The sequence below is a fragment of the Ambystoma mexicanum genome, chromosome 12 (assembly GCF_040938575.1).
Source record: "Ambystoma mexicanum isolate Mex_15411 chromosome 12, UKY_AmexF1_1, whole genome shotgun sequence".
Lineage (NCBI taxonomy): Eukaryota > Metazoa > Chordata > Amphibia > Caudata > Ambystomatidae > Ambystoma > Ambystoma mexicanum.
Genome location: NC_090936.1, coordinates 81335515 through 81360821, shown reverse-complemented (window position 1 = coordinate 81360821; position 25307 = coordinate 81335515). Strand labels below are relative to the sequence as shown.

The 25307-nt window shown below is 46.5% G+C and overlaps 1 protein-coding gene across 2 annotated transcripts in view; it reads right to left on the bottom strand.

Moving 5' to 3' along the window:
* The window catches only part of GSAP (gamma-secretase activating protein), a 2819616-nt gene that overhangs the window by 2620464 nt on the left and 173845 nt on the right, over positions 1–25307 (bottom strand). For both annotated transcript variants that reach the window (XM_069628052.1, XM_069628053.1), the window contains exon 3: positions 24785–24841. In XM_069628052.1, the coding sequence (XP_069484153.1) occupies positions 24785–24841 (57 nt within the window). The remainder of the gene's footprint in view (positions 1–24784; positions 24842–25307) is intronic.

Below are 25307 nucleotides of genomic sequence, written 5' to 3'. Positions count from 1 at the left end.
TTTGCATCGGGAAAGTCTATGAGCTATATATGTCTGTTATATTGATATTATGCGGGCACCATTGTTCCATATAGTCCGACTTCAAGTAGTCCAGCACCCCCCCCATTCCTTCGTGAAGGAGTTCTTCTGATCCTGAAGTTGGTGCGTGATCTTTTCAATGGTCATTTGCGACCAGACCTTCTGCAACCATGTGAAAACCAATGGTGGGTCTTGTTTTTTCCAATTTCGGGCAATCGTTGCCCAAGCCGCGATGACCAGACCCATGAAACTCCTCCATTGTGCTTTGAGAAGTCTCTTGGCTGGTAGGTCCTTGAATCCGCACAGCCATACCCTCTCCCCCATTTGGTCAGCCTCTGGAAACATCTTTGTCATTTCCGTTTGCACTTCCCTCCAGAAACCCTTGACCCCATGGCAGTCCCACCAGATGTGCCTCCACGTGCCCGATTCCGGGCATTCCCTCCAGCAGCGATCCGACGTTTCTGGATACATAGTTTTTGAACCTCTCTCTTGTGTAGTGCCATTGAGTGATTATTTTAAGCCACATTTCTCTGGTTTGCACTGCCCTGGTGAGTTTTGGGATGCCCGCCCACAGTTCCGCCCATTGCTGTTTAGATATCTCTTGCCCCAGCGTACCTTTCCATCTCTTCATGTATGCCCATTTGATTTCTTCTTCTTGTGCATTGATAAAGTGATTTGACACCAGTTTCTTATCACATGGGTTGCTTATTATGTATTTTTCGAATTTAGTTAAGTCCCTTGTGGCACCCTGTGAGACCTCCGGGGTGGCAAGCCAATGTCTGATTTGCTCATATTTATACCTGTCTGCCTCTGCTAGGTTCCACATTTTTTTACATTCGGTAAATGTTCTTATTTCTTTGTCTTGGAACATTTCCCCGATTTTCCTGCACCTTGCGGCTTCCCATTTTTCAAAGGCCCCAAAATCTTGTCCCGGTGGGAACTGTGGGTTTCGGCATATGGGCGTGAAAGGGGCCAATGGCGTGGTCATGGTACCCCTCCTGGTTTGTTCGTCCCAGGCATCTAAAGTGGTTTTCATGACCTCACTGATGCGGAGATTCGAGTGTCTATGTTGTTTGTACTTCCATAGTAGGTCCTCCAAGGGGGTTCTGGCGACTGCCCTGTCTTGGGTCACCCATATTGTACGTTGGTCATCCCCCAGCCATTCCTTCAGGACCCAAAGTTGTGCTGCTTGATAGTATTTCCTAAAGTGTGGGAGTGACATTCCCCCTGCACAGGTGGGTGGCGTGAGGATGGCTCTGGCGACCCTTGGGGGTTTCCTGTTCCTCTCGCAGATCGAAATGGCCTTTGACAGTGCTTTAAAGAAGGAATTTGGGACTGTTATTGGGAGGGCATGGAAATAGTACAGTACCTGGGCGAGTATGTTCATTTTCACTGACTGAATTCTGCCCCCACCATGAGATCCTTAACGGGCACCATCGATCTAAGTCCTTCTTCACTCGGGCCAGAAGCTGGGGGTAATTACCATTATATATCCTGTCCACCTTGTGTGTGAGTGTCACCCCTAGGTACTTGATACCCTCCCCTGCTAATTTTAGGCCTAGCAAGCCCGCCTCTTTTTCCAGTGTCCCCTTATCCCCAGCTAGGAACAAAATCTCTGATTTTTTCCTGTTTATTTTTAAGCCAGAGATCTCCCCAAATGCCTCCAATTCTTTTAAGGTTTGTGGGAGGGATTTCCCGGGGTCTTCCAGGGCCAGTAGCATATCATCAGCGTATGCAATGACTTTGTGTTCTCTGCCCGCCATCTCGATCCCCCTTATCCCTGCAGATTCCCTGATTTTAATTAGGAGGGGTTCCAGGAAGATGGCAAATAGGAGGGGGAAAAAGGGGCATCCCCGTTTGGTTCCCCTTGATATCACCATCCTATCCGTGACCTCCCCATTTATAGCTATTCTTATGGATGGGGAATTGTAGTTGGCTTTGACCAAATTTATGAATTGGTCTCCAAATCCCATGTGTTTCAGTGTTTTGAAAAGAATGGACCACTCTACACGGTTAAAGGCCTTTTTCGGCATCTAGTGAGAGCAAAATTGCTGGTGTGTGGGTAATACCTATGTTTTCTACCAGGTGAATTATTCTTCTTAAGTTGTCATGTGTTTGCCTGCCTGGGATGAAGCTAGATTGATCTGTATTTATTAGGGTCGGGAGAAGGGGTGACAGTCTGGTGGCCAGTACCCTGGTATAGATCTTAGCGTCCAAATTTATCAGGGCGATAGGGCGATATGAGCCGGGGAGGGTGGGATCTTTACCTGATTTATGAAACACTAGGATCTTTGCCTCGTTCATGGAAGGAGTAACATTTCTGCTGTCCTTAAATGTGTTCAGTAATCTAGTCAGCACTGGAATGAGAGTGTCCGCATATTTTTTGTAGAAGAGAGCCGTAAAGCTATCCGGGCCTGGTGCTTTGGAATTTTGGGAGTCCTGCTATTGACCTCTGGACGACTTCTTCTGTGATCCGCGATTCCAGCGCCACTTTCTTCCTCAGATAGTGTTGGAATGGGGAGAGATTGTAGGAACCTGTCTTGGTTCTCGTCATCGGGGTGCTCCGTCGCATACAACTCTTGATAGAACGCCTTAAAGGCCTCCCCTATGTCTTTGGTGCATGTTGGAGTCTCTCCATGTGCATTTTTGACGCTCTTTTTTCCCTGGCATTCGCTTGCGCCCAGACCGTATACCCTCTGAGGCTTACCTTTCTTTTATCCAGGGCTTTTATATGAGTTTCCTGGAGGAGCAGAATGTCCGCCTTCTCCCTCCTAACCAGAACCTCCACTTTATTCCTCTTCACTGGAGAATTCAAACCTCTCACATTAAGTGAAAAGATTCTGAGCTTCCCCATCTCGTCTAGTCCATAGTAGCTGCTAGCAATCCCGCGTGTTGTGATCCCATCTCTCTTCCAGAGTCCCCCCTCCCCATCTCTCCCCCAACTCCCCCCCAACAGTTAACACTAACTCAACTTTGGTCCCGAGGAGGGCCCAGGCACCTTAAGTTGCTAGGGCGTTACGCCTATCGCTTCTTGCCCTCAAATGACTCGGGATGAACTTTGCGGGGAGTCCTAAACCCTGCATCATCCTCAGACCTGGATACTTGCAGATCTTGGTACAGCTGTATTTCCACCCCATTCATCCTTATGTGGTCCTATTGCATGAGAGGGCCGCTATTACATCCCTTGGTCTTTCCCCCTGGGGCGCCTTTTCTTTTCAGGCCCACCCGCTGTACTCGGTCGATCCCAATGCTTTCCGCTTCTTGCGCCTCTATAATGTCGGAGTACTTCTTGAACCGCGCTCTTGAGGTCCTTATCTAACACTGACTCGGGCATACACTTGATGTGGATATTTGATCTGCGGCAGCTGTTTTCCAAGTCTTCGCACTGGATTTCTAAGTTATGGGTTAACCGTACCAAGTGCTCCTGCGTTTCACTGTTCTGTCTTGCTTCATCTTCTACGTTTTGCACTATTCTCTCTATGGTATCTGTCCTTTCTTCCAGCTTGGCCACGTCTAGTTTCAATTCTTGGACTGCCTGCTTCATTTCGTTCCTCATTGAAGTAAATTGGTCCTGCACAGTAGACATGAACTTGTTCTGCAGCTCCACAAACCAGGCATGCATGTCGTTCTTTGTCGGGGGAAGGTTGCCATGGTTGGGGGAGGGGGGTGCTGTCCGCTATGGATTCTTTAACGGACCCATCCTTTGAGGTTGCCGAGGCATCTGATGACCACATGTCCAACAGATTTGAGTCCTGTCTGGGTGGTTGTGAAGCTGATTGGCTTGCGCCTCCTTTCCTCTTCGCCCTTGACATTGTCCCCCGGTTATGGCGGTCCTGTAATGTCTCTGGAGGGCCTGTGATGGGGCAACTGTGGTGTCTCGACGGAGTATGCAATTGTGATCCACCTCCCACTGAGTGTGTGTGGAACGGGGCCACTGGGCAGCAGGCTTGTGGATCTATGTTACTGTGGGGTCAGTGTAGTTTCTCTCCTCTTCCCTCCTTGGCTGTGCTACCCGTCCGTTGACAAGATGGAGTCCAGTTCCTCCCACCCTCGCAGCTGTGCTCCCCCTTGATGTTTTCCTTTATTGATGGAGATGGTGCGCCCCTCTGGCCCCTTGTGAGGTGGGCAGAGAGGGGGTGCCAATGCGGGGCTCGCTCACCTTGGGGTCTCTTCTCCGCCGTGGGTGGTGCCTCCGCTTGTTGTGCTGGAGACCGCTGTCTCCTCTTCCCGCTATTCTCAACCGTGTGCCGAATCCCAATGTGCAGCGCCGGAGCCTAGCACGGTCCCGTTGACACTGCTGGTTGAGGCCTTCCAGCCGCCTTGCATGTGCTGTTGGGAACCGCTCGGGCCCGCCCAGCCCCCAGCCCCTCTCCGCTTGTCCCAGTGCCACACGCTCAACCTCTCTTCCAGGGGGGAAGGGCCGGCCACGCCCAGCCTCGGCTATACGTTCTCTCCCACGCTGCTCCCAGGGCTGAGTTTCGAGGCTGGCGCGGAGGGCCCCTGGGCCCCAGAGTGACTTTGACTCCTCACGCGGAAGGCGATCAGAAAGCCTTTCGCTCCTGGGCACTCTGTTCGCTTTTCCAGCTCCATCAACACGCGGCCTCTCCTTGTATTTCTGCTGGGTTCACCCGGTTCTCGATGGGGGAGCGGCCTCCGCGTTTCACAGCAGCAACGTGTCCCCTGGAGAGTCTAGCCGGGCAATCTCCCTTTGCTCCTGTGCCAGCAGCTTGTTGGGGGGCATCGGCTAGTTTTCCGGTGCAGAGTTGCTCTGATTTCACGTTTAATGTGCTTTATTGTTGGCGGCCTGGCTGGAGCGCGGTTCAACCGCGACTTCCAATGCCGGCGCCCATCTTGGAATCAAGGCCCTTTTAGTTTGACAGACTCGACTAGGACTGCGTTATTATTTGATGGTTGTAGGTTGCTCCCACCCATAAATTTAGGTTTAGATAAGCACTTAACCAACCCTTTAAAATTCAATAAACACCCATGAACTGTGTTTCATTTCTGTCGGTCTTCATTGATGATACCAAGCTTTTTTTTTACACTACTAACAGTCTTGAAGAACGTAAGTTGCCAAACGCAGATAGGAGTGATTTGTGAAGGATGTTAGTGTTCATGTTCAATTCAATAAAACAATCAACAACAAATTCATTACACTATATCTAGAAGATCATATACAAATATTGCATTATATATTATATATATATGTGATACATTACTCACCGTAATCGTATTTCTGATGCTTGTATCTGCTTAGATTCACATGCTGTGCATAGGCCGACATCTAGTGGAAGCTGCGGAGTATTACAGTTTGTTTTTCGAAACTCGAAAAGGGGCGTTGAACTAGGGCGTACCAGTAATACTATCCCTAGTGTGACGTCCACTGTACCCATGATCCCTCACACGTGTAGGACCCTCGGTTTGTATTTTTTTCTGACATGAGGTAGCATGAGGAGTAGCGCGAGTACAGCGTATACAAGCAGATAAGATAGATAAGACTACAAGCATCCATGCGCCTTCTCTCAGAGGGGAGGAAGGGCGGGCGCTTGTGAATCTAAGCAGATACAAGCATCAGAAATACGATTACGGTGAGTAATGTATCCCTTCTGAGTCTTGTGGAATCTGCTTAGATCACATGCTGTGCATAGATTAGCGAGCAGTGTTCGAAGAAGGAGGTGGGATGTGAGAAGGGTCATGAGCGAACAAATGTCTTAGAACCGCTTGTCCCACTTGAGTATCTGTCTTGGAATGAGTGTCAATGCAGTAGTGCTGGGTAAAGGTGTGAATAGAGCTCCATGTAGCTGCTTTGCAAATGGTGTCAAGGGGTACATTTGCAATGAAAGCCTGAGTGGCTCCAGTACCTCTTGTAGAGTGGGCCCTTGGCGTAAAAGGCAGTGTTTTATCTGGGAATAGCACAGTTGGATACATCTGACTATCCACCTAGAGATGGCATTCTTAGAGACGCGATCTCCCTCTCTGCCTGGAGCTATGGAGACGAACAGTTGATCTGTCTTTCTTAGCGGCCTGGTCTTGTCTACATAATAGAGGACCGCCCTCCTCACATCTAGTGTGTGGAGTTTCACCTCAGCAGAGCTTTTGGGTTCCTGGGAGAAGGCCGGTAGCTCAATAGACTAGTTAACATGGCATTTGGAAATTAACTTAGGTGAGAACCTAGGGTGAATGCGTAAAACCAGTTTATCCTTATGAACAGTAAAGAAAGGATCCTGCACTGACAGCGCTTTAATTTCACTGACCCTTCTTATGGATGTGATGGCTACTAAGAAGGCAGTTTTATAAGTCAAGTGTTTGAGACTAGATTTGTGCATGGGCTCAAAGTGGGGTCCCATGAGCTTAGCAAGTACCACATTAAGGTCTCAACGTGGTGGTGGGTTAGAAATTGGAGGGTGGAGTCTCTTTACCCCTTCCATAAATGCTTTGACAACTGGCACTTTCCGCCATGAGACCTTGTTATAGGAAGTGGTGTAGGCTGATAAAGCTGCCTGGTGCACTTTAAGTGAGTTAAACACTATCCCTGCATCCAATAGGTGGAGCATATAGGTGACGACATTAGAAGGAGTAGAATCGACTGGGTTGATTTGCTTATTCTGGCACCAAATAACAAATCATTTCCATTTGTCATAGTAACAGTGCCTTGTGTTAGGTTTTCTTCACTCTTTCAAGATATCCATACATCTCTGGGGTAAATTGAGATGTCCAAACTCTATGACTTCAGGAGCCATGCTGCCAAGTTCATTGAGTTGGCCTGAGGATGCACTGTTAGGCCCTCGTGCTGGGAGAGTAGGTTGTACTGGCACGGGAGTTTGATGGGGTCGCACACTGCCAATTTGCATAGGTGTGGGTACCATGGTTGTCTCGCCCACATAGGAGCAACTAGGATGAGCGTCATCGGTTCCCTGTGGATCTTGTTGACCACCTTCCTCATCAGAGGGGTTGGTGGAAAAGCGTAGGCAAACATCCCTGACCAATTCATCCATAAGGCGTTCCCCTTGGAGCCTGGCTGGGGAAACCTGGGTGCAAAGTCTGGGCATTGCCTGTTTTTGCTTGTGGCGAATAGGTCTATAGTGGGGAAACCCCACTGAGAGAAGGGGTCTCCTACGACCTCTTCGTGTAGTGTCCACTCGTGTTCCTCTGGAAGGGGATCCCTGCACAGAGCATCTGCTAGCGAGTTGAGATCCCCTGGAACATGTTGGGATGACAGGTAAATCTTCTGTCTCAGTGCCCATCTCCAAATTTTCTGGGCAAGCTTGGACAGATTTGGCAAACGAGTGCCCCCTTGTTTGTTTAAGTAAAACATCTCTGTCGTGCTGTCTGTTAGGATCTGCACTGACAGGTTGGATAGGAGGGGTTGGAATGCCTGAAGAGCTCTGAAGACTGCCAGAAGTTCTAGCAGATTGATGTGGTTCTGAGCCACTGTGCGAGACCAGAGACCCTGAGCTGTGTGGTGAAGGAAGTGAGCTCCCCACCCTACCAGGGAGGCGTCTGTTGTGACAACGGCCTGTATCACTGGATCGTAGAAGCGTTTCCCCTTTGTAAGATTCTCTCTTGTCCACCAGCGAAGACTCTCTACTAGTGTTTGCGAAACAACCACTAGATCGTCCCACTGACCACTTGGGTCGCAGGCGCACATGGGGAACCAGGTAAATACAAGATGCCATCATGCTTAGCAAACGCATCGCTTTGCGCACCCTTATTTGGCGACCGGCTTGATATTGAGGAATTTGCATCAACAGATTCAGAATTCTTTCCTCTGATGGAAAGGCCAACCCCTCTTGAGTGTTTAGGACAGCTCCTATGAACTGTTTTGAGGTGCTTGGCACCAGGCTTGATTTTTTCTCGTTAATCGAGAAGCCCAATTGGAAGAGGAGGTGATTGTTCTTTGAATGTTTAGTCTGCAAATTACGGGGTTTCCCCTGTGATGAGCCAGTCGTCCAGGTAAGGGTAGACTGAGATTGCCTCCCTGCGTAGGTGCGCCGCCACCACCGCCAGTAGCTTGCTGAATACCCTTGGAGCCGAGGCTATACCGACGACTAGCACCTCGAACTGGTAGTGCTGGTTGTCTATTTTGAAACGCAAGAATCTTCTGTGCGCTGGGAACATTGAAATATGAAAATAGGCATCTTTCATATCCAATGTTGCCATGTAATCCCCCTTTTTTAGTAGGGGGATTAACTCTTGGAGTGTAGTCATGCAGAATTTTTGTGGCTTGACATAATTGTTTGCAGGGCGCAAATCTAATACTGGGCGCATTGTTAGATTTTTTTTTGGCAGAAGGAAGTAGGCTGAATAAATACCCCTGTTTACCGGGTTGTCCGGGATGAGTTCTATGGCGTCCTTTGCAAGTAGAATGGCGATCTCCTCGAAAAGGATTTTCTGGTGCGCCAACGAGTGTACCTTCTGTCATGGAGGATGTAGTTCTATACAGTATCCTGCAGACACTGTGGACGGCACCCATTTGTCCGAAGTGATCCCCTCCCATGCATGGGTGAAGGTGGAAATGCGCCCCCTACCGGGGATGCATGGTAGGGGACCCGAAGCTGAACGTCACTGTTTACTGGGTGGCGTACCACCTCTGGTGGGGCTGCCTCTAACCCTAGTGCAGCCTCTGCGCTGCCGTCTGGGGAAGGCTTGTGATGCTTGGAACTGATTGTTGCCCCATGAGGTTCCTTGATTTTGATAGTCATTCGAACCCCTCTGTGAGCTTTGGCCCCGAAAGTGATAAAAATGAGTTTCCCCCTCCGTCCTGAGGGTTTATTTGTAAGTTGTCCGAGAGATTTTAGTGTCTCATAGTCTTCCTTAGCGGTCTTTAAAGGCTTCCTCCACTGCCGTGTCGAATAGTACGTCCGGCTCTACCGGCATTTCTATAAGAGTGGCTTGGGTCTCGAGTTTGAACCCTGAGTGTCTTAACTATGCGTGACGCTTTATCACAGTGCCTTCTGCGATTATTCTATCCAGCATTATCTGCTGCATCAAAGTTTGTTTTCAGAATGCATCCTGATACCGACCTTCCATCTGCTGCTAGCTGGGCCAACTGGCTCTTCAGTGGTTCAGGTGCGGAGAATACCAAAGCAGCTACTTGTTCCCAGTGGTGGTAATTATGCTTGCCAACAGAGTTGTGCTGTTTGCAATAAGTGCCCGATAGGCGGAAGTGGTGGCAACTTTCCTGCCGAGAGTATAGTCTCTTCCTCTCTTTATCGGGAGGTGCTTCCGAAGAAGCGAGTTGTGTACCTGCCCTTTTTCTGGTGGTTGTTACTACCTGGGAGTCAGGTTTTAATTGGCCTCTAATGTATAGGGGATCAGAAGGTGCGGCACGGAATAATTTTTCAACACGTGGATTAACCGCACGAGTAAGTCTTGGAGTTACCAGCGAGGGGTCAATTCTACGCTGGACAGACTTTACTATAGGGATAGCCTGAGCAATGGCTCTTTTGTCACCCAGGACCTCTTCCGCAAAATCCCTGTCCTCTTGGACACCTTGTTTGTCAATTTGAAAAGGGGCTGCTGCCTTGGCCAGTACCTTGTTGAGGAGTGGTTGATTATCTACCAGTGAGTTATGCACCGGGGGTTCTTTAGGAATTGGGGAAGTCTAGACTGTATGCTTCAGCCTCATCCTCCACCTCCTCCTGGTCTTCATCATCCCCATAATAAGAAACCCCTGCCTCGTCTTCCATGATTTGTGGGTCTGTTTCATCACAGTATGACTCGGGATGGTAAGAATCAATACCAAAGGGTCTGAGACCAAATCCTGCACCTGGGCATAAGAGTGGGGTCTTTTATTAGGGGGTTGAGAATCCTTGGACCCCGAAGGGGTCGAGTAAGCTGTTACGCTCACCTGGCTCCCACATGGGTGTCGGTCGGAACTGGATAGCTGCGGTCTCCACTCACGTGACTCGTAGTGCCGAGATGACTGACTGGCCTGCTCGATTTCGTCTGCTTGACCGTAGGAGTATTCTCCTGAAAGCAGAGAAAGGGAATGAGCCACCCGTGGATTGAGTGAGCAGACCCCCCCTCTTCCAGCTTCCCACTAATCACCTCTGATATTCCCTTTCACCAGTCTCACCTTATGGTTTTGAATGATGAGCTCTCCATCCTGCGTGGAGTGCAGGGGCGCGTTGATAACCAGTTACTTCACTGGTCCGAAGGAATTGGGCGAGTTCCAGACGAATATTGACTCCGAGGTAAGTAGCGAGGAGCCGTAAGTATTTGGTTCTTAAGAGTTCAAAATGTCTGTTATTCACTCTTGTCTGATTCCTTCCTTTGTCTTGCGGCTTGATTCGAGTGGAGGTTGTCCCGAAGCAGCTGATTGCATTTAGGTAAGAGTCTGTGTTACCCAACAATGTCCGGTAAAAAAATGCCAATGTTTAACCTGCTGCTTTCTCTCTCCTTACAGGTGCGGAATAAGAAGATGTGGCGTGAACAACAATAATATCTCTGGCGGTAACTCGGTAAGTCTATGGTGATAATAGCAATTGTCTTTGTTGGTTCTCTCGGCTCACCTTATTGTCTTTCTTTGTCCCCTTAGGTGCCGGGAGTTCGGCGGTGAATGATGGAGCAACGCTGGGTCGGAGAGATGCTGTGAAGACTGGTAAGTATAGTGCGGCGCTGTAGCTGGCGGTGCGACACGCACAAATAAAGTCTTTTCCCTTGTTCGGATGCGCAGAGGATCCCGGATCAGGTGAGGAATGAAGGTAATGTTCTTGCTGTAACCTTTCCTTCTTTTTTCCCCATCTTTCTAGGAGCTCCGGATTCGAGGCGGGTGTGGCAGAAGACTGGATGCTGAACAGAAAGGCACAGTGAGCGTTACGCTGCAGGATGCCGAATAACGCGAAGCATGTGCTGCTCATCGGGCGTGGTTTAAATAGCCTCCAAAGTAGTCCCAGGTAAGAAGTTCCCCAACACCACACCCGAGTAAAAAAATAGTCCCTGAAACAAAGTAGTTCCTTCCAGGCCTCACGTTGGCTTGGATTCTTTGCAGCATGGTCTGCATGAGGTAAGTTTACTCATATGAGCCTGGCGCCTATGGCACCAGGACTGATGCCATATAGGAGCCTGGCGCCTATGGCACCAGGACTGATGCCATATAGGAGCCTGGCGCCTACGGCGCCAGGACTGAACCCAGATAGCCCCTAGCCGGGGTTGCTGGGTTTTTAATAGGTGTATGGATGCCTGCTCCCTGGACTGATGGACTTGGTCTGGATGTCCGGAGGTAGGCATCATGACAGTAGCTGGTGTGTTGGCATAACTATGAAAATAATTAGGTTCTTTTTCATAGAAGTCTGCCATAAATGACATTCTTCTCATAACCCTATCGATATCAGCTGAGCTCCATTCTTTGGAGCTAGGGATAACTACAACATCTTCTGTTTCTACTTCCATACCCATGTCGTGAGCAGTGGGTGAGATGATTTTCCCTTTAGTGAGAGGGTCAGGGACCTTGGATTTCCCTACTGATTTAGGGGCCTTTTGTTTTTCCTTATGAACATGTTGTTCTGAAGGTTTTTTTTGTTGTTTCTCCCCCTTCCCATGACTAGAGGAATGTTCCCAGTGCTTTTAGGGGCCTCCGAGGAACTTGACGCCTTAGGTCGAGATTCAGAGGTGGTATCTGACACCTCGCGTCAAGAATCAGAAGTGGAACGAGATACAGGGGTGGTCTTGGAGGAAGGGCGTCGAATCTCGGGAGTAGACGCTATGCGTACTGACTAGGGATAGAGGTCGGATTCGTCTTCTGACGATCGGGCCTCCGGGAGTATTGGGACTGCAACACCTTTTCCAACCGTGGACGGTTGGTCTTGGTCATGAGGCAATCTCGAGTGAGAACGGCCAGAGGACACAATCATTGGACCGCTCTCTCGGTGTCTTCCGTTGCCGATCGCTCGACACGCGTGTCGAATCGCGGCTGGAGCTGCTGTGCTTAGTGGAAGTGGTGTGTGTCGCGCTTATGCCGCCGGGTGTTGTCCCCATAACTGAGCCGCTGACCAGTCCTCCGGGGTCGGGAGCTTGCGCGTGGGTGTCTGAAGTCACCCCTCTGCCCTCGCCATCCGAAACGGCGGTGTTGCTGTCATCGCTAAAAGACCCTTCGGCGTCCATGGCCTCTCGTTGCCTGGCGTAGTGGGCCCAGCGTTTAGTGGAGCACTCCTTAAGTGTTTTCGGCTTGAAGAGCTTGCAAGCTCGACAGGTAGCCTTGCGATGGTCTTGTGGGAGACGCAAATTGCACATATTGTGCTCATCTACCCTGGGGAACTTCCTGTTACACTTAGGGCAGAATTTGAAAGGAGTACTCTCCATATGTATTCATTTGGCAGCGGGCAGGTATATGTAGGAAATAAATGTGGGAACCTGTATGACCACCCCCCACTCGTATAGGGCTGAGGCCAGAGGCCTTCCAATGCCGAAGGCCCATTGTGGAGTTTCGACGGCTGGTTTCCTCGATCTTCACCGGCATCGATCTTCTCGTAGGGTGGAAAAACGGGGAAGTTTTAACAATAATTTAGTATAATTGGCTAATGCCAAGGGAACTCCGCAACATGCGTCCGACCAGTATGGCGGAAAAAATCAATCTGAGGGTCCTACGCGCGTGAGGGATCATGGGTACAGTGGACGTCACACTAGGGATAGTATTAGTGGCACGCCCTAGTTCGACGCCCCTTTTCGAGTTTCGAAAAACAAACTAATACTCTGCAGCTTCCACTAGATGTCGGCCTATGCACAGCATGTGATCTAAGCAGATTCCACAAGCCTCAGAAATATATTTATTTTGTGAAGGCATCATGAAGCATGACACAGACAACAGATTCAAAGTTCAAATAAAAGTTCTTTATTAATTCAAATGTCAGGATGGTTGAAGGCCTAACTCCCTACCTAAATAAACTAAGGATAGTCAGTAAGTTCAACTTAAAAGTCTGTCAGTGTCCAAAACTATACTTGCCTTCACAACTAAAGCTAAACAATGTGTAGAGATGTCAACAACTAAAGAAACAATGTTCAAAGTAAAGTTCTGAACTTCTTCTAGCTCCTGGTTTGCTCTTCGCTCCCTCCCCCAAGTTCGAGATAGTTCCAACAAAATGGATGTGTGGTTCCCTTCCCCAAGTTCAACACAGTTCCACAGAATGGTCTTGGGGTTCCCTTACCCAAGTTCAACATAGTTCCACAGTTTTCAAATTCACAGTCCCCTTCACTTGTTTAGTTTGCCTTCCTGTTTGTCACTTGAACAATCTTAGACCGACCAGCCTCAGCGTCTAAATATCTCTACGTTTACTCTAAGTAAGGGCTCCTCGGTCTAGGCACAGTTTTCAGGCCATTCAGTCCACCCAACACAGGTCGCGCAACCGATAACCCTTGGCACTAAAAAACAGTTAATTCTTTCTCATAGGACTTCCTTGAGAACACAGGTTTCCTTTCTGCACCTATGTCAAGTCCAAATATGCTTCTCGTTTACTTAAGCAGCTTCTTGCCTTTACCAACATGCAACTCTCACAAACCTTCCTTTGTGGTATTTCTCCTGGTTACCACCTTGCTTCCACATTAGCCAATAGTGTTTTGCTTTTTACTCATTTCACTTTGTTCGCAAATGCTGTCTCTTTATATTCACTTTGTGTGCAAATGCACATCCCTTTGTTTCATTCAAGTGATACTCTCATATCTTTTCCTTTGCTCTATGTTCTTAACAACTTGTTCGGTATTCCAGAACCCTTTTCCTTAGACTTTTGCTTGACCGGCATCAGCCATTACACACATCATGCCCCTGGAGCACCCCGGCCTAAGTGATGCTTCCCTGTCACTCACTGGTGTGCGTCCGCTCCTCCAGATTGATTGATGACACTGATTGATAACACCTGCACTGGCTCTTTGCTGCAAGTGAGACTGCCTCCCTGATGACTTGATAAGCACAGAAACCGGTTGGAGGAGAACATCAGTAGCTGTGGCAGTGAATTGTGCACTACTAAAAAACCTATGAAATTCAATAGAAAAACGTTGCTACAGGGACGTTATGGTTACAAGCATAACCAAAAACCCCCAAAAATGTAAATGTTATGGTAAGGTACGCAACCATAACTCGCGCTACCACTGTGCAATGCAAGGACTAACATCCATGACATCAAAGATGAAATCACAAATGTCATTGATGACATCACATGTGTATTTAGTTTTAATGGAAAAGCCTCCACAAGGTATTGTCATTGTAATGTTGGCAGAAAACTATCAGAGATCATTGGAAGAAATATCATGACATAGTTAATTAGGCAATGCATTGCTATAAAACAGTATTGCATTACACAGTTCTTTCCACTACATGACCAAACACATGTACAAACGTAGGCACTGTCTGCAGCATACATCATACAGGTGCAATATCCAAATTCTTCCCATGTTGCATAGTGAAATGATGAATGCTTACCTTTTAGACTTTTGTGTACTTTGAAACATGTAATAAGTAGCTTCGAATCCCTCACTTACTACATAATTGTACTACTGCACACAAAACAGAAAGACCACACGCATACCAATAGCAGCATATACAGAGAAAGTAAAGTAAGCAAAAAGTAGCAGTACTACCAGAAAGTGTTCATAACCTAACCGATTATCTTAATGCACAGAAATGATTGCTGTGTTTCAGGCTTGCTTCTTCCCATATGTATATGAGTCATATGATGTGACTGAACCCTGAGGAAAGCAGTGTAAGAACATATGAGAAGGGTAAGGTGTACAAATATAGTACCTTTTCACTTTTTAGTTCCTGACTGTTAGTGAAGAAACGCACCTAGTGTACATATGTCACCGAACAAAAAAAGAGGGAGCCAGACCTGTGATGCCATCTGTGATGTCATCAATGACATGTGTGATGTCATCTTTGATGTCATGGGTGTTAGTCCTTGCAGTGCATAGTGGTAGCGCGAGTTATGGTTGCGTACCTTACATTGCACATTTCTGGGGGCTTTCGGCTTTACCTGTAACCACAACGTCCCTGTAGCAACATTTTCCATTGAATTTCATAGGTTTTTTAGTAGTGCAACTTAACCATAAGGTTCCTTTAACAACATTTTTTGTTAGTGAAAGGTTTTTAGTAGGGCACTTTAACCATAACGTTGCTTTAGGCTAGTTTTTGCAATAAACGGGAAATGTTTTTGGTAGAGCAACTTAACCATAACGTCCCTTTAACAATGTTTTTGTTAGTGAATTTGATAGGTTTTTAGTAGGACGCTTTAACCATAACGTTCTTATATCAGTTTTTTGAGGAAAAGTGATTGGGTTTTAGTTGCGCAAGCGAGCCATAGCGTCCCTGTAATAAAGTTTCTTTCACTGAATTGAATTAATTTTTAACAGGATATGCTTAGTTTGTAAAGATGTACTGTACAATATACTGAAGCCAGTGGCTCTATACTAATAGCCACAAAGGTTGGGAACACTGGATCCGTTAGCGGACATCAGGTGGAGTCCAACGTGCCCAGAAAGGGAGGGGTGGTCATAAAAAGTGGTAAAATGCCACAAAGACAAAAAACATATACAAACAGCAGCAAGTGCGTGAATGGGAAGGGAAATTGCAGTAGCTGTACAAATTCTGTACTTTTCGCAACAAAGTGCACAAAGGCATAGGGTATGCAGCATAATGGAAAGCACCAACAAGAGAAGTGACGTTTGCATTCATCAATGTTACCGCACACCTGCTTCACAATCCAACAAAGGATGAAGAGGCAGAGTGCAGACAGCAACTACCGAGAACAGAACGTCACTGCAACGTGGTAAGTGCACGAAAGATTGTGTTGTAATTGCACAGGTCCGCTAGTGTACAATAGTTGGAAAGCATGATGTTTTCTGTTTGTGAGCAGCAGTGGCTACCACCCTAGAATGGCTGGAGGAGAATTTTCCGCATTAAGAAATGAGTGAGGACGATAGGCCCATTGGTACCCGCTGCACTGTGAGAAGTGAAAGAGTTACTGCAAGGGCAAGCACCCTAGAATGGCTGGAGGAGAATTACCTGCATGACGAAATGAGTGAGCATAGTAAACCCCATGGATAGGGAACCAGGTGGCAAGATTAAGACAATTACAATATAGTGCTTCATGTACATTATCCACATTTGTTGTCTTTTAACAGAACATACGGGAATGTAAAGGAGAACACCAGAAGCGCCACCTTTTCCACAGGAATATACGGCCACAGAAACTAAAGTAAATGCTGGACATATAGAGGTAGACCGCGTGGACGCCAAAATGGATTAATTGCTCCTCCAATTTGCCGCCTTGATACATTTTGTTGAAGAACATATAATGGTGAAAATCGGATATCAATGCCCGACTGCACATGCCCGCCTTCCCCATTACCCAACCCACCTTCCCAGCAAATTGCGTGTCATGAGAGAAGCTTCGATGAGACCTCAATACCTTCTTCCCCTCATCAGCAGCTTGTTGAAATGGGAAAATCCCCAGTATATGCATCTGTTTCTGGTCATAGAGAATACCTTTATTACCTTTTTGAAAAAAAACGCTTGGCCTACATCAGTCTGCTCTGAACTATGCTACACACCTGGAACTTGGATGCCCCCACATTGGTGATGAGTGGCAGATGGCTCCCCTCTCACACTGGCTGGAGGTATGGTCAAACCCCAAAGCTATACTGACGCATACGAGCGCTGGCCGTAAGCCCAACCCAATATAAAATCCCTTGGCTCTCGCACATTAAATGCATTTCCCAGTTAAATGCTGAGAGTCTGTTATGTCCCTCGACCCTTCTGTCATCCTGCACTGTAAGTAAATATAAGCAACAGTATAATGCAATTGTTGTGTCCGACATAGAATCGCTTGCGTTGGGGGTAGCAGCAAACAGAAGGCACATTATCATAACAACTGCAGAGGGTATCCAGCCATATCTGTTGCATAGTCATAAACCATCTGACCGGTGGGCATTGACAAGGGTGTGCTTTGATTCCCTCTGGCTTGGGGCATGAACCAAAAATTGGTCTGAACAATCTATTGCTTGCCCGTGCTGCGATTGGCTTGAGGAGGACTTAATGCATTTCGTAATGTTTTGCCCGGCTTACCGGGATCTAAGAAGTAAAACAATATTACCACTGCTTAGATATGCTGGTTTCATTCAGGTTAGACCTGCTTTGTTTTACTTACTGTCGCAGCTACTACTTCTGTGGCTTGGGGGTGTGTTGTTTACTTAAGAAATGCCTGGTACCGGCAGAACAAATATTTTGTAACTTGGTTTTATGTATGGAAAGCTGATAAAAACTATGAATAACCTGGTATCAGGTCCTGTAAGTTATGGAACGATATTCCCTGGTGTCTGGAATAACGGTGAACCCCCAGAAATCAAGCTTATTCCCCCTGGGAGGGTACAGGGGGATACCCATACAGAGATTGCCAGTGTTACCGATTAAATGGGAGGTGGAAACATTTGGGTACTTGGGAGTGGCCATATATCATGACCCCAAGACGGTACATGAATATAATACGGTGGCAGCGGTAGGCAAAATTGAGAAGAGCATGTCCTTCTGGGCAAGGCTCCTACTGTCCATGATGGGGCGTGCAGCATTGTTAAAGATGGTAGTATTGCCCAAGCTCTTACACTACTTCGCTATTCCCTTTCACAATCCCGAAAGGTTTTTTTAATAGATTGCACAGCATATGCAGAAGTTTCATATGGCACGGCTCCAAAAACCAAGTTGCGTTATGTAAACTCCAAAATCCATATGAACAAGGAGGTGTAAGGCTGCCTAATTTCGAAAATATACTTCATGGCTAGCCAGTTACAATTTGTGGCTAAGTGGCTGTCCAATGACCATACATCAGAGTCTACCTTGTTGGGTACAACTGGTGCCCCGTTCTTCTTCAAGGAAGTCGTGTGGCTGCCAGAATTACATAATACTGGGGAAAGCATGCTATTACGCCTAAGATGTACTATATGGCACAGGGCAAGACTACTACTAGGAGGGGTAGCATTGTATTCCCCACAGATACCGCTGGTCACACTGTTTTGCCACTAAACTAGCTCCTCACCTACTAGATTTTATTTGAGTTATTTGTAAATGTGCACACAACAAACTAAATCGAATCCTGGCAAAGATGGAACAATAGACTAGATGGAAATGTAGTCATACAGACATTAGTGCCATTGAAATTTACAGAAAAGGGAAAAAAAGCTCTTATTTGAAAAGGTGAGTCTTTAGACCTGCTTGAAAGGTCAAGAGGGAATTAGCCCTCTTTAAATTCCGCGGGAGGCTGTTCCACAGTCTAGGCCCAGCAACTGAAAATCTGCAGTCTCCTCTTGAGACACAGTTTGTCCTTGGGATGGTAAGCAAATGTTCGTCTTCCGACCTTAAGGCCCGAGCCAGATAGTACAAATTCAGTTTATTGATTAGGTAGCTTGGTGTCAGGCCATTAATACATTTATACACCAAAGAACCATTCTTGAATTTTATGCAGTCCTCTACCGCTAAGCAATGAAGGGAGCGCCGGAGGCCTGAGGTTGAGGTGTTTTTAGATATGCCAAATACCAGTCTTACTCCTGCATTTTGCGCTTTTTTGTAGGCGATAGATCTGTTTGGCAGGGACTCCAACTAGGGGTCAGTTGCAATAGTCTAGTTTGGAATTGACTAATGCTCCCACAACCAGAGAACGGTCAGTGTCAGGTACATAAGGAAGTGCTTGTCACAGCAGACGGATGTTGTAGAAATCGGAATGTACTTTGGCTGGAACTTGATCACTTCAACCCAGGTCACTTTGCTAGACACATCCGAGGATTTTTTTTTTAACCTGAGTGGCAAACTTAAGTCTAGACCCCAGGAATAGGGGTGAGGGCGGGCTACTTTTCCCCTCCAATAAATGTTTTGGTCCAAACAGAATAACCTCTGTTTTTTAGGGTTTGAGTTGTAGCTAGTTTCGTACCATCCAAACCCCTATTTCCTCCAAACAAATGCCTACCTTAGCAAGAGCGTCTTCCACATCATCAAGTCTGATAAACAGCTGTGTATCATCAGCGTAAGAGTGGAATCTAAGATGGTGTATCTCCAAAATATCCATTAATCGGTGGAGATAGATATTAAATAAAAGAGGGGAAGTGCAGATCCCTATGGCACAGTGCAGCATTGAGAAAGGATTTCAGATATAAATCCTCCCACCTGTACACACTGTTTATGCCCTGTAAGAAATGAGGCAAACCAGTCCAAGGCACAGGAGTCCACATTCACTAGGTTCTTAATACGATCTAGCAGGATGTCATGGTCCACTGTATCAAATACAGCAGATAGGTCGAGCATTAATAGCAGGGAAAGTTTACCTATGTCCGCTGGCGTCCCATACCACCACCAATGCCGTTTCCGTCCCAAATTTGGGGTGAAAACCGGATTGTAGAGGGTGAAGAATGTAGTTTTGGAGCAAGCTTGTGGCTACCGTTTCCAAAATGTTTCCCGGCCACGGAAGGCCTGCAATGGGGTGATAATTGTTGTAGTCCTCAGGAATCAAGACTAGCCTTTTTTAACAATGGGGAGACAGCTGACAATTTCAGAGGGTCTGGAACCACCCCCAGCGTAAATGATGCATTTACGAACTGTCACAAAAGGGGTCAATTCTGACGATAATCGCATAACTTCTATGGAAAGAGGGATTCATTCGTAGGTTTTAGTTGTGACAGAAGGCTACAAATGCAAGAGTCAAGTTCAGTGGGCATAAACATGGAGCCTAACCCCATGTTGCAGGGCGGCAGCACACACAGATGCAAGAGTCAAATTCAGTGGGCATAAACATGGAGCCCAACCCCATGTTGCAGGGCGGCAGCACACACAGATGCAAGAATCAAATTCAGTGGCATAAACATGGAGCCTAACCCCATGTTGCAGGGCGGCAGCACACACAGATGCAAGAGTCAAATTCAGTGGGCAAAAGCCGGTATTGTATCGGGGTACTCGACTTGGATCGGCATAGTAGTGGACACGGCCTTTGTTGCAGGCCGTCTCCCGCCTCCCGGCTGCATGGATTGGCCTATCTAGGCCAGGCAACCAATGGGAGAGGGAGCCGGAGCCAGGCCACAGAGAAGGCATACAATGCAAGCCAGCCCAGCCATCTTGGATTGGCCGAAATGCACGAGAAGTCAGTACATATGTAGCAGAAGAGGTGAAAAAACCCTGGAAAACGGGTTTAATTCAATCATCGTGCCTCCCACACATGGCGATGATTTTTTGCAAGAAAATGCTCAGAGCCTGATATTATTCTGGATGTTCAAAATGTTTTCCCAGAAGAAAGGATCGAAAAAAAATGATCAAATGCCTTTTTTTAAATGTATATTTTTTTTGGGGCTTGGTATAGGTAAACATTGTGTTTTTTTGGCCAAAAACAGGGGTTTGCCCCCCCCCCCAAAAGAAGAAACAATCTAGGATTGCTGGCGCAGAAATAAAAAAAAAAGAAACAGCATGGCTCGCCAACCGGCGCAACCCAGTCCGCAAACAGGCCAAACAGGCGCGGGTAATGCTGGGCAGTGAAGTTCAAGAACTTCAAATTGTCCACAACGATACGTCGGCAGAGGCAAGTAGCAATAAAAAACAAATTGGCTGTAGCCTAACTAGCGAGAGACCTCACTTGAAATATAAGGAACACATGGTGCTAAAAAAACGTATTAAATATGCGGCAAGTAAATTTAGATTTTAAAACCTCAAAATAAAAGTAGATCTAAAAAGCCAATCAGCAATAAAATTCAATAATTCAAATAAAAGCAATTCAATTTCCTTCTATGCACTAAACTAACAATAAGCATAAGCACATTAAAACTTGGTTGCACAGAATAGCCAATAATAAGCACTACGCATAACGTAAATCTGCTCAACAGAATGAATGGAGCAGAACGCTTCGCGCTGATGCGGTCCAGTTATAGCATGTGTCGCGTGTGAAGCGCGTCAGCAGAGGGCGCGGGTAATGCTTGGCAGTGAAGTTCTAGAGGTTTATTGACAAGGGCTAGAGGCCGGCCGCCTGCCGGTCTTGCTGCAGGAAGCGATGGTAGTGGTACTCCTGGAGCCAGAAAAGGCCCCAGAAGAATGCTGCTCCTACCGCCCAATATCTCTAAATATGGACAATAAGGTTTTGCCCAAAATCTTTGCGTCTAGACTTGCCCCTTGATGCACAGGTCCGTCAAAGCAGACCAATCTGGGTTTATTCCAGGTACATCCACCTCTTATGGGCTCAGCAGAATGTTCGGTCTAATGGCAGCTGTCAAACAAAATTAATCCGTGGTAGCAGTACTGGTAGATGCCACAAAAGTGTTAGACTCAGTAGAATCGCCATTCCTATTCACAGTGCTCCGTAGAATGTGGCTGGGGGAGGAATTTATTGCCATGATCCAGCTACTCTACACTTCACCCAGATTTTAGCATTCGGCGAACGGCCTGCTGACTCCGAGTATACCCTTGGGAATAGGCACACTACATGGGTGCCCGCTTTCACCACTAGTATTCCCATTGGCCATAGAATCACTAGCGGATGGGATTACAGATCGTCACATCCACATGGAGATACAATTGCACAAGCACAGGGTGGTCCTCTCCTCTCCCTCTATGCGGATGACATGGTTCTTTATATCACAGACCCGGCACACAACCTGGGCCCAGTCATGGCAGACGTAGTGGCTTTTGGGGAATACTCTGGGCTAAAGATTAATGCACAAAATCTGTACTGTTCCCACTCACAGTAGGCACGACACGGTTCCTTGATAACCTAGGATTCCAATGGCATGACACTCACACCAGATACCTGGGAATAAATGTAGCTCAATCCACGAAAGAACTATACAAACAGAATTATTGCATGGTGTTAGATCAAACTAAATTGTCAGTGTAAAGTTGGATGGAACTGCCAAATAACCTATATGGGAGGATATCACTGGGTAAAATGGTACTTCTACCGCATTTCCTATACATGTTCCTTAATGTACTGCTTTCACCCCCCAGGGAGTTTTTCCGAGAGCTATACTTCTGTTCATATGGGCCGGGAAGCAGGCGTTTGCGTCATGGGAGAAATTAGTGGCCCCCATGGAAAGCGGCAGTCTAGCACTTCCTGACTGAGGTATATTACGAGGCAGCACAGGCGGGATACCTACTATACTGGTTCAGGGGTCCAATAGACAGCAAGCACATGGAAGTGGAGAGGGCACTAGCAGCCCCATTCATCTTAAGGGTCACCATACTGACATCAACCAAGAGAAACCCGAGAACGCCAAACATGATAGAATTAACCTGCAGATCATGGGCTCGCTTCGAGCAAAGAGGGAAGGGGGAAATCATATACTCCCCAAATCTCCCAGTCATATACATTCCTGGAGTACCACTGACATGTGAGAAAAGATATGTAAAACTCATGAAGCGCCTGAACATATCCTGTTTTGGGAATCTGTTTCCAGGCGGGCAATTCCTGACGATAGAAGAGATTAAAAGCAAGGGTGACCTAACGCCACTTGATATGTTCTTGTATTTTCGGCTGTGGGATTCCCTGAAATACATGTTTTACAGTTTCACTACCGAACCCGTAACACCCCCAATGCTAGCCTACATGCTCTCCAGAAACGAAGACAATAAAGTGGTGTTCGCTTTGTATAATAAATGCATGGATTCCAGAGGCAGGGGAGACGTCTCAATCCAAGCCAAATGGGAACAATTGTAGGGGAGTGCGATGAGAGATGAGACGTGGGAATACTGCTGTGGGGAAACGAGGAGGGTGGCCATTAACACCAGGTATACGCTAATCCACTTCAAATACCTACATCAGTGCTACTACAATCCAGCGATGATACACAAGTTCTTCCCAGAGACTTACGAAAATTGTCCGCGATGCACCACCTCTTCAGCAAACTTTCTGCACGTTGCATGGGGATGCCCAAGGGTGAGACGGTTCTGGTCAAAGGTCTTCGAGGCACTGAGCACGATATTGGGGGAGGATGTGGCACCATCACCACTTATTGCACTGCTGGGATATACTAAAGGCATCCCAAAACATACCTGGAAACTAGCGTGACTATTACTAATCCGGGCGGGCGGACGTGCGATACTGCAACGGAATGGAGACTGAGTATGGGCGATTAGTGCACCTGCAGTCCAAACCCAAGCACATTGGAAGTCCCTACACACAATACCTCATTACACGGGCCCGCCAAGACGGGGAGAACAACAACGATCGACGCACGCCCTACCATCAAAACATGACTAGGCAATGCTACAGTTAGCAGAGTCGGCAGCGGGCAAACAGGTCACATTTAGCGACATAAGGACAAGAGGAATGAGTGGAGGAACTGTACTTAATGTGCTTATTACCAAATTGCAACAAAAAGTTTTTAAAAAACACACACACACAGCTATTGGAACTGTATTGAGCCTTAAGTAGAAGGCCGAAGACGAACTACCTTAAACTGAGAGCAGCTGAGACTTTACTTTTGAACACTATTTTGGTTAAGGAGAATCCCACACTTAGTTTATTTCTAGATGTGAGCGCAAGCATAGGTTTTGGACACAGACGGATCTTTGATTTGGACTTTTAGACACATACTTTCCTGAGTTTTCTTTAGGCAGGAGAAATCCCTACCTTAGTTATAGGGTAAGGTAGGCCTTATACAATCCTGACATTTTAATAAAGCTTTTTGCAACTTGAATTCTGTGGTCTGTCTCATCTCTTGATACCATGCCTGTCTCACATACCTCCAAATTGTAGACGAATGCTGCTTTTGTAGCTGATTTGGCAACCAGAATTGGTTTTACACTTTAGTAAACAAAATCAGCTTGGCACTTTCAAAACATGAAGCCCCCTTTGCAGCAACACATTATGTTGGCATGTCAATTGCTCCTGCCCAGCAGCAGACAGGTATAGAGGGTGGTGTCTTACATGCGGTTTATGATATATTCAATAATGCACACAATAGCAGGCAGGCCCATCTGGGTATAAAGACACCAACGACAGCTTGTGAAAAAACAGAGTGCTATCTGAAAGTGAGACTGCTTAGCACATCTGACTTTAATGGTAGAATCCATTTAATAGAGCGAATACTGTTTCACAAAATTTCTGGAAGATTCCCACAAGCAGATGGAAATCAGTCACGGTAAAACCCAGATAAGCTGGTATCCGTACTATCCACTCAAAGGCTTATGCAGGGGGCTTCATCAAATCCTCTAAAGGGTTTCAATTTCTTCCATATGAAGCACAGTGTGCAAAGCTCCAGAAAGCAGCTCTATGCTTCGCTTAAGAATCCAAGAATTCAAGTAGTGGTACCATTAGCAACACATTTTGATAGTCAGAATTATGAGACTTGACACAAGGATAGATCTACAATTTAAAGCTAATAGTGAAATACAAAAAAAGCTCATTTGAAGGTATAACAAATGGAAGTGCCTTACAGGCTCATTATTCCTGCCAGCCAACGCATCGTCATTTCCAGGGAGTAACGTAAACCCACACATCTTTCCTTTTATAATGCATTTCTAGGTAAGACCCTTTAAATCATTAAGTCTAAAGCATACACTTCAAAAGTGTTTAATCAACAATGTTTTGTAGTGCAGCTTTAGCATATTTTTTTTTGAAAATGGTATTGTTATTCCTAATCTCTGAAGGTGCAACCGGTAAACACCGACAGGCAGAATACCCAAAATTGAATGTACAAGCAGACCCGCAAACCATGTACTGTGAACAAGGATTGAAAATACTGCTACAAAGTTAGTTCCTCTTAAATAATGTAATGAGTTTCACCATACATTAAAGAATGCAATCTGCCCAGCTCTTACCTGATTTTGTTTAGTGTTAGGGTCATACAGGCCAATGTTGGTGTACCTTTGGTTTCCCTACAAAATAAATGGAGGCACAGATTAAACTTTTATTTTTTCATTTAAATAAAGTCCTGAAATGGGATCAAAAGCAACTTCCAAAAGAAAATAAAACACGAAAATAAAAACACAGCCTATCAATCCCAACCCCTACATACCTTCCTAGGTAGCCCCTGGAGGAGTCTTGCAGAAATTGACCAATTAATATTAATCAGTTTCTGCATTAAAACATAGGGACGCAGACATATTTCTAATTCCATCTGGTCTGCTAAATCATGCCAAACTTGCAGTGAAGTTGGGAATCAAAGCCCTGTCTCCTCCAAATAACTAAATTGTTCTTGACAGGGAAAATCCCAATTTCTCTTCTCTTTGCAGAAGCTTACATTTGCTCCCTGTTTATTCCAGGCTACAAATCTTAACAGATCATCAAATTACCTTCAGCATGAAATGGTCTGCTACTGCTTAACACACCCTCTGAGACCTG